We start from the raw sequence: 10,000 nt of genomic DNA, 5'->3' as shown, positions 1-10,000 counted from the left end.
TTTTCGGCTCTATCAATTTGCAACAGTGAGCATGCACTCATCATCCCCATCTAACTAGGGCCCTACATCTGTGGTTAACGGTACTATATACATTCATAAAATTTAAATGAATTGAACTGAACTGAACTGAACTGAACTGAACTGAACTGAACTGATTTGAATTGAACTGAACTGAACTGAACTGAACTGAACTGAACTGAACTGAACTGAACTGAACTGAACTGAACTGAACTGAATTGAACTGAACTGAACTGAACTGTGTGCCCCAGTGCTGTTGAAGCTGAAGAAGAAAGATGGCCGCTGTGCCCGCAGGAGTCAGTTCATTCGGCCCATCTGCCTGCCAGAGAAGAACACCACCTTCCCTGACTTCTACTGCTGCCAGATCACAGGCTGGGGGCACATGCAGGAGAGTAAGTAACGCACACACACACATACACACACACACACACACACACATTCTCCCTTTCTCTGTCACAGACACACACACACACACACACAGTACATACACATGCTCACATAAATACATTTAACCGGCTGCTACTGCTGCCAGATCACCACATTAGGACAGATGCAGGAGAGTGACTGAAGAAGACACAGAACACACACGCACACACACCAACACACACGCACACGCACACGCACACGCACACGCACATGTACACGCACACGCACACCAACACACACGCACACGCACACACACAGGAAGAGAACATGTTCATCTTACATACTCATCATACACACACACTCACACACACACACACACACACAAACACAGAGCGAGAGAATGTTCACCTAACATACACACACACACTAACCATTCGCACACTCTTCATATGGTACACAAACGCACACAGTCATACACATATCCATGCACAGTAAAACACACGCCACACAAATACAAACACAGACATATGACCCATTATACATACACACACCACAATAATGAGTCAGACTGGAATGAATGGGTCATGACTGTACTTGTCTTGGCCAGAGCCAAAAACACAGATAAGATCTTGACCACGAATCAGACGTCACAGAATCAAGTGACACAGAATTCCCCTGCATCATGTTTCCCAAAGGGAGCTTCATAGTGAAACATCAGTATAGAGGGGGAAAACACACACACACACACACACACACACACATGCAAAGCACTCATTAATACACACACAGCACTTGGTTAACATGCATACGCACTCATACCACATCAGGTGACACCGAATTCAACAATATCTTGGCATCTCTTCCTAGAGGGAACCACGTACTGACACATGAGGGATGAAGAAAAAACTCTCTCTCACACACACATACACACACACACACACACACACCAAATCAAGTGACACCAGATTCAACAATATCTTGACATCTCTTCCTAGAGGGAACAACGTATTCCCGCCTGACGGAGGGCCTGGTTGGGATCATCCCATTCGACCGGTGCTCCCGCCCGGACATCTACGGCCCTGAGCTCCGGCCCGGAATGCTTTGTGCCGGGAACAACGGCTGCGTGGACGCCTGCCAGGTGAGGAATAGACAGCACTGAGAACAACAGATACCCGTGACACACACCTGACACACACACACACACACACACACACACTCACACACACACACACTTGCGTGCCCCAGAGAGGCTTGAGTAACATTGGGATTGGGACATAGAAAAGTCCAGGATGAGCTGTGTGTGTGTGTGGGGGTGTGTGTGTGGGTTTGGTGTCAGTCACACCCTGTTCGACTGAGGTTAAGGATGTGGTCTGTGTATAAACATACAGCACAATTTATGTCATATGTTGACTTGGTCAAATGTGTGTGTGTGTGTGTGTGTTTATGTGTCTACCTCTTTGTGTATAAAATTGCTATGTAAATATTTATTTGTGTAGGTGTGTATGAGCTGTACCTATGCCTTTTTCTGTATGTCTTTTTTAAGTTAAGTGTGTGTGTGTGTGCAAGGTTAGCAGCAGGTCTGGGCTTTGTTTATTCCAGATTTATACAATATGTGAGCATGTGTATGTTTGCCTGCATATAGTTTAATACATACATGTGTGTATGTCTATGGGTGTGTGTGCGCGCGCATGTACGCACGTGTGTTTGTGGGTGCGTGCGTGCGTGTGTCTGTGTGTGTGTGTGTGTGTGTGTGTGTGCTTCAGGGAGACTCAGGTGGTCCGTTGGCTTGTGTGAGAGATGGGGTCAGCATCCTGTATGGCGTGATCAGCTGGGGAGATGGCTGCGGTCGTAAGAACAAGCCTGGCGTCTACACCAAAGTGCCCGACTACGTCGACTGGATCACCTCAGTCATCCGATCCCGGACCTAACACAGTTGGACACGGACCTTTCTCGAAGAACCAGCGCTTCCAGTTTCCACACGCAGTGCTGGTCAGAACACATCTATGTGGACATCTGATTGTGTGACGTTGGAGACATGTCGTTTGGCTCAACGTAGACCCATGTTGAGGTCGTGCGTAGACGTGCTTGAAGAGGAAATGGTTCTTCAAAAAACATATATGGGCCAAATCTGTTCAGTAGTCTGGATATTTGGCTTGGTGCTCACACAGGAATTAAGGACTTTTTTATTTTTTATTTCTTGAAGGGAACAGAGGGAGTTTTTATAGACTCATTTTTACAACCCAGCTGTGAATGAAATGTATGTTTTCTTCATGTTTACTATACAATAAATATTTCCAAAGAAACACTTACGAAAACAGTGCCTGCTGTAGTCTACACAGCCATAACCCCACATAGCAATAGCTTTGCCAGATTAACTTCATGAAAGATGCTCTACAGAATAGAAATCCTCAAGTGGACCCTTTTGATGTTGACTGAGAGAGCTGTCAGTTGTAAGGAGAAAAAAAGCTTAAAATATCACTTCATAACTCTTCGTGGCTCTAGATTCTTTTTGTTCTGTTCTTTGTTGTACAATGATGAGATGAGGTAATCTGCTGGCAAAACCTACACTTGTTAATTAGAACGAGGTGTTTCAACGCTATGTTTCGGGAAAATCAAGAAACAGCAAATAACTTGTCAATCTTGATTATTTTAATGGTCTCTTCAGGACATCGTCGTTTGTGAAGTCCGCACAGTTTTGTGTCAGCGTCTTTTTTAAGCTATTAAAGCCGTCAGATGTCAAATAATTCAGGATTTTTAATCCAGTGCCAATAAATATGTGATTAATCGACTCCTTTCATCAAAGCTATGTCAAATTGTTACTAAATGTGGAAGATTTGGATCCGCCGTGCCAATTACTGCGATTAAAACATTTACTGTAAATTATGTGACAAGAAGTTAATAAAATCACACAACCAAGTAATGCATTCACAAGATTGTGTAAAACATGAAGCTGAATGCTTTTGAACAAGCGCTTTGACACTTTCCTGTTGCTTGCCCAATGTCAAATTCAATCGCTTGCCCTTTAACCCGCGAAACGATTATAAGAAACCTGGCAACTGGCCACACTGTGTAACTTGTGTCAGGGGAGGGTAACATATGGGTCTTTAAGCGCAGAGAGGTTGCCCGTACGCGTGTATGCCGCGGCAATAAAGTTATTTTGAAAGTGACCCTCCGTGGGGACCAGAGCCGACGGGACAGCTGAGTGTATGTGGAACCATGACTGAAGATGACGGATTCTGTGGTCGTGGAGGGTCTAGTGAAAATACGAGACGGCAAAAAGGTGTCTGCAAGTTGTGATTTCCCTTCTAGCCTTTGTTTAAATCACGGATTACATTTTTTTTAGTGTTGGCTGTCATGTTGTTTACTTGTGTCGTCTCTTGTTTCAGTGGAAGAGTAGATGGGTCGTGCTCCGCAAGCCTTCGCCTGTTGCAGGTAGGCTACGGTTCGCAAATTGACAGCTCAAGTCAAACACTGGCATGATTTTTTTTTCTGATTCATTACACCAGGGAATGGCTGTTGTAGAGCTTGACAGTAACCCACGAAACAGTTATGAAAAAACTTTATTGGTTGGTTACTGGTTACTTTTTGAGTCCCGGGCCACTACTTGCTCTGACGATAAATGTCGCATGCAAATGGTCAGGTTTGGGATCCACATGCCCGTCATTGAAATATTGCGTTACATTTATGCTGAAGTCACTATAGTGACTTAAATGTTTTCAACTGACTGAATTGGGAGTTTTATAGTCTTCTGTTGGCCCAGAATGCTATGTATTTCATACTAACAAGTAGTCCGTTACATTTAAAGAAACAGTACAGACAAACTGAATCTTATCCAGCAAAAGTACACTGTTTGTCTAGTAGCCCACAGCCCCTTAAAACACCAGTATACTTGATTTACGGTTAGACATTCCAAGAGTGCTTCGTGACGTTCCGGAATTTACGCATAACCTATAAATTGCGCAGTGGCCATCCATGGTTTATGTATGAGACACTCGATAGGCAACGTTTCATAAGCTGACATGGATCGGAATTTCAAGAAAACGATATTATCTCGGACAAATAGTTTTTCCACATGGCGACACTGTCCAGTCGTAAGATTTATCTTGGTCTCTTTGCATCACCAGAGGCTACTGTCAGTAGCATTTGAGCCCCGTTACGCACTGTTGAAAACAAAGGCGAGCGCGTGTCTGTCCTCTGAATTACGCAACAGCACTAGAATAAGCAGCGCGGGCCCTTGGCGTTACTGTACCCTCTCGCTGTCACTTTGTTGCCCGGTGTCCTACGGTACAGTTGGTGCCTGCACAGGTCTTTGAAGCGGCTGTTATTCCAGCTGTCCGTTGACCGCGGCGGTCATGCATGCATGTGACGGGGCCCCTAGCCCCCGCGTGCACGCGCGCTTGTGTGTGGAGGTCATGTTTTGTCAGTTGACTCCATTGCTTTGGCGTTTTGTTAACAACGAACTAGAAGGCAAGTGAGGCACCTGACCCGACTCTTTCCCCCCCCCACACACCGCTGCTATTGCCAAACAGAGGATACACTGCCCTAACATATCTACTAGGGAGGGATGTTGGAGGCCCGACTGTTTTATTATATGTATATAGCGCCGATGAAATACTGTGCTGTCCTGAAGACACCAGAGAAGGCACTATGAGTCTCATAGACACACTCCCCACGCACACAAGAGCCTTTTATATGTATTCATGCATATATATTTACCATGGGCACAACGCCCGGCCTCTTGTCTTGTCAATGCTGATCACAGGCTTGAAAAGAGCAGTGAAATCATTATGTGCATTAGCCCTCTAGATGTTTAATTGGAGTAATAGGAACGAATAGCTGGGGCATGTTCGTAATTGAGCCTCGTTAGACGTAATTAAGTTCAACACGATTCATCTTGTACAGTGGGTTGACGAACTTATAGCTCGGTCTCGTGCTTTTATTCCTCTTTCATGCCGAATCAGTCTATTTCCCGCTCTGACGGCCACTGCAATGTTTTGTTTAACTCTCGCCTTTTATTTCCCAATCATTCTCTTTGTCCATCTCTTCTCTCACTCCTCTCTTTGATCAATTCATCTCCCTCCTACCCACTCATTCTTTCTCATTTGTTCATCTCTTGCCCTCCACTTCATATAACCCTAATTATTGCATCATTATCTTTGCTCGCTTTCTCTCTCTCTCTCACTTCTGCCCCCTTTCCCTCCCTTTCTCATCCCTGTGGATACTCATGCGTTTTTTTTATCCATCTATCTATTCATCCATCTTCCAATTTATATTTTCTTTCTGTCTTTCTTGATTTTCCGTGTTCTATACCTTTTAACGCTCACCACCAATTGCCCTGTCTCCATCTCTTCTTTTCTATTTCTGTCATGTTTGCCCATCCTTCTTTCTCTCTTGTCTTTCATCTTCTTATAAATCAAATAAAACCTTCACTACATTTTCTCTGAATGCCCCTCTGTTCTTTCTCTCTGTCATCGCTATACCATTCTCCCATCGCTGTACCATTTCTCTCTCTGTCTCTCTCTCTCTCTCTATATATATATATTTATGTGTGTGTATACGCACACACACAACTACTATGTCTACTTCTGCTCCCTTTCCCATCTCTGTGGATACTCATGCTGTTTTCCTTACCTTTCTGCCACCACCTTTTCCTCCCCCTCTCTCTCCCCCCCCCCTTCTCTCTCTCTGCCCCCCCCCCCCTTCTCTCTCTCTCTCTGGCACCCCCCTCGCTTTCTCTCTCTGCCCCCCACCCTCTCTCGCTCTCTCTGCCCCCCCCCCCCCATCTCTCTCTCTTATTCTCTCTCTTTTCCCTCTGTCCTCCCCCAGACTGCCTAGTGGTGCTGGTTTATAAGGAGCGGGGGGAGCGGGCGTTGGGCCAGCGGGAGCGGAGCAGCGTGACCCTGGAGCACATCTACGGCCTGGAGCCGGGGCTGCCCTACGAGGGCCTGGGCCACTCGCTCACCATCCTCTGCCTCAGCCAGAGCGTGGCGCTGGGCTTCGACTGCAAGGAGACCCTGCAGGCCTGGGGGCTACGCCTGCGCTACAGCCTGGGGGAAGGTGGGTGTGGAAGGGAAGGGGATGGGTGATGTGATGGTGGAGCGGGTGTCTGGATCTCTGGGTCTCGTATGCGCCACTACTGCAGCCGGGGTTGGTTACGGGTGGAGATGGTGGTGGTTATGATGGGTGGAGATGGTGGTGGTTATAATGGGTGGAGATGGGTGGGGCGGTGGTGGATATCATGGGTGGGGCGGTGGTTGCATAGGTGGAGATGGGTAGGAGGGGGGGTGGTTATGGGTCGGGATGGTGGTGGATATGATGGGTGGTGGTGGTGGTTGTTATGATGGGTGTAGAGATGGGTGATGGTGGCGAAAGGCCAAGACCACATGTGAATGTGAAATGAGTGTGAAATGGGTGTCTGAGCCTTCTGTGTGACCACACTACAACCTAGGTGAAGGGGGGTGTGGGCGAGGATGGATGATGTTGGCAGAGGTGATGGTGTTGGCAGAGGTAATGGTGTTGACAGAGGTGATGATGGTACTGAAAGTCCTGGATAGCAGCTAAGGGAAACTCTGGGATTCTTCAACCTGGGCCCTATTTTAAAGATCTTTTTTTTGGTCCAGAATTTCACATGGGACAAAAACTAAATAAATTGGTCCAGTATTGAATTAGAACGCTAAAACTGGCAACCACAAAACAGCTAAAACTGGCAACCACAAAACAGCTATACAATGGCATCCTATGGACAAGGCAGGCAAATAGGACCCGGTTTGGAAAAGTTTCCCTTTAGCCTGCGAGCTGAACTTCAGAGTGTCTGCATGTCAGGCCTATATATAATGTGGGTACACATTGCCAGATCGGAACCAGAAATGGTCCAGCTCTCTTCCTCAGTCAGTCATAGTCTGGGCTAGAGGCTCATTACTGCTCGTTGTCGTGGTTATCTGGATATGTTACTGTCATCGGTTAAGCATCAGTGTGGGCGTGTCTGATCCCAGATCAGTGGCAATGAGGTGGTGAGGTTGTGTAAGAGAGGGACTATAAATTTGGAGAGGGCGCGTTTTATGTCTCCTTTGAACTGTTGCCATGATACCAACAATTTCCAAAATCAAACCTGGCATGATATCTGTAAAAAATAAGAGGAAGGTGTGACGACAGCAAAGACCTTTGGAAAGGAAAAATAAATAAATTAAATAAAATTAAATAAATAAATTAAATAACACCCAGAGAAGAAGTCTGTGCTGTAAGGCTCACGCTCGCGGCAGCAGAGCAATGCAAACCCCACCCTCCTAATGTCTTTGGTGTTAATTAGCTTATGGTCTTATCAGTAGGAACAGGGATATCTCCTAAAGTGGTTTAAGAGCACACTTCTTTGAGTCGCCTCTTTGATCTCCGTATCTGACAATTAAAAGTCTGAGCCAGCCAGCCAGCCTGCCAGTCCGTCCCCAAGTGATCTGCCGTTGCATCATCATGTCCTGAGCCAAGAAGGGCACGTTAGAGTCAGAGATTTCTCCCGTAAGCTAGACAGACCATTGCAGGATCTCAGCAACCCTTCTGAGGGAAACGGGGGAAAAATAGTGTTGGAAGATGAAACACCCACATCAAATATCAAAGTTTTTGCCGACGTGCCTGTGTGATTTTGTGTGTCAGTGTGTGTGTGTGTGATTTTGTGTTTGAATGTGTGTGTGTATACGTTTGTGCAGCTAATAACTGGTCTCGCTGTCCTGTTCATCGGTATTTCTTCATTTCTGTGCGTGTTGGAAGATGAAATACCCACATACATATCAAAGTTTTTGGCGACGTGCCTGTGTGTGTTTGTGTGTCAGTGCGTGTGTGCGTGTGTGTATACCTTTGTGTGTGTATTGTGCAACTGCAGCTAACCGCTAGTCTTGCTATCCTGTTCATCAGTGTTCTTCTTTGGAACTCTTAAAACCTTTTTGTCCTAGTTGGAATCGTTTGATGTGGCGTCTTCAGAAACCAACTGTTGCTTTGCAGCCTCCAGGAGCGCTGGAATGCAAACACTGCTCTAAAAGTGTGTTTTTGTGGAGTGTGTGGGATCGTGTGTGTGTGTGGCCCAGGCAGACGCTGAAATGTCACCTGCTCCGGCCGTCACAGTGAGCGGCGTGTGCCAAGGCTTTTGTTGTGATTTGTGTGCGAGTGTGTGTGTGTGTGTGCGTGTGTGTGTGTGTGTGTGAATCCATGAATCTAGCTCCAGTGGCTGCGATGACAGGCCGGAGCTGGTGGACATTCTCCCATCACTAGGCCCATCAATCTCCCACCTAACAGAGAGGGACCCCCCCCAGGGCCATCCCCCAATCCACAACCCGAGCGTCCCTTCAAACACACATACAGACACACACACACGCACACAGCACGAACACCAGGAGTGTCCATTCAAACACACATACAGACACAGATACATTATCTAACAGCAAACACACACACACACACACAGCACAAAAAAACATACACACACACACACACACACGCACACACACACACACACACACACAGCACAAACAAACATACACACACACAAACACAACAGGAACACTTGCACAAAGCCACAGCCGAAACACTGTCACTTGCATGTATCACACACACACTCACACACACTCACTCACACACACACACACACACACACACACACACACACACACACACTCATACACACAAATGCATATTCACACAAAGACTCGCGCAAACAATCACATATAGACGCAGCTGCACATATATCCTCATATAGCATATGTACACAGAAACATACATATCACAAACGTATGATCCCTTTCATTACACCCATGACTTTTATGCTCTCTGCCTTTCAGTGACATGCAGATACTCAGGAAACTTTCATACTAGCGCACACACACACACATTCACCTCTCTCTCTCTCTCTCTCTCTCTCTCTCTCTCTCTCCTGCACACACAGACACACACACACATTCTTTCACTCTCTCTTTCACTCTCTCTCGCATTCTTTCTCTCTCTCTGTCCTGCACACACTCACACACAAACATGGCGTGTTTCTCATTAGCTGTGGTATTGATCTGGCTGCATTGCTATGTATGAACTGTTCAGATTAATTGCGCTGGGCATTGGTGCCTCGCTCGTACACACACTCACACACACACACACATGCGCGCACACACATGCCTACGCTTGCAAGCACCCACACACACACACACACATCCATATACATACACACACACACACACACACACACACACACACACACATACACTGGTATTGGTGCTCTGTTTGCGCTACGCTACGCTGTGTGTTTGCGCTCCATCACTCCATCTCCAGCGTCTCCATCCGGTTCTCCCCTCAGCATTTTCATTAGTGAGTAATTACACTCACTCCCTGCAGGAGCCTCGGGCTGTGTGCCGAAAAAGTCTCCCGCAAACTTTAGTCCCCCCCTCCAGAAGGGAGCCAATAACTCCTGAGTTTGTGAGATGGGACCTGTTGTGTGTCTTAGTGTGTGTGAGTGTGTGTGCATGCGTGTGTGTGCATGCATGTGTTTGTGTGTGTGAGTGTGTGTTTGTGTGTGTGTGTGTGTGTGTGTGTGCATGTGTGTGTGTGTTTGTGTGTGTGTTCTCCATACTGATTGGCTGTTCTG

The 10,000-nt window shown here is 46.5% G+C and overlaps 2 protein-coding genes across 2 annotated transcripts in view; both read left to right on the top strand.

Moving 5' to 3' along the window:
* Nucleotides 1–2,689, top strand: part of LOC105912879 (hepatocyte growth factor activator) — a 19,867-nt gene extending 17,178 nt beyond the window's left edge. Inside the window, exons 12-14 of the mRNA XM_012841886.3 lie at nucleotides 270–410; nucleotides 1,380–1,522; nucleotides 2,148–2,689. Of these exons, the coding sequence (XP_012697340.2) occupies nucleotides 270–410; nucleotides 1,380–1,522; nucleotides 2,148–2,312 (449 nt within the window). The 3' untranslated portion in view covers nucleotides 2,313–2,689. The remainder of the gene's footprint in view (nucleotides 1–269; nucleotides 411–1,379; nucleotides 1,523–2,147) is intronic.
* A 779-nt stretch (nucleotides 2,690–3,468) lies between these two features.
* The window catches only part of LOC105912887 (protein Dok-7), a 38,468-nt gene continuing 31,936 nt past the window's right edge, over nucleotides 3,469–10,000 (top strand). Inside the window, exons 1-3 of the mRNA XM_012841894.3 lie at nucleotides 3,469–3,664; nucleotides 3,771–3,816; nucleotides 6,211–6,441. Of these exons, the coding sequence (XP_012697348.2) occupies nucleotides 3,611–3,664; nucleotides 3,771–3,816; nucleotides 6,211–6,441 (331 nt within the window). The 5' untranslated portion in view covers nucleotides 3,469–3,610. The remainder of the gene's footprint in view (nucleotides 3,665–3,770; nucleotides 3,817–6,210; nucleotides 6,442–10,000) is intronic.

The sequence above is a fragment of the Clupea harengus genome, chromosome 18 (assembly GCF_900700415.2).
Source record: "Clupea harengus chromosome 18, Ch_v2.0.2, whole genome shotgun sequence".
Taxonomy (NCBI): Eukaryota; Metazoa; Chordata; class Actinopteri; order Clupeiformes; family Clupeidae; genus Clupea; species Clupea harengus.
The sequence above is the reverse complement of the archived record's forward strand: the minus strand, read 5'-3'. Positions and strand labels throughout refer to the sequence as shown.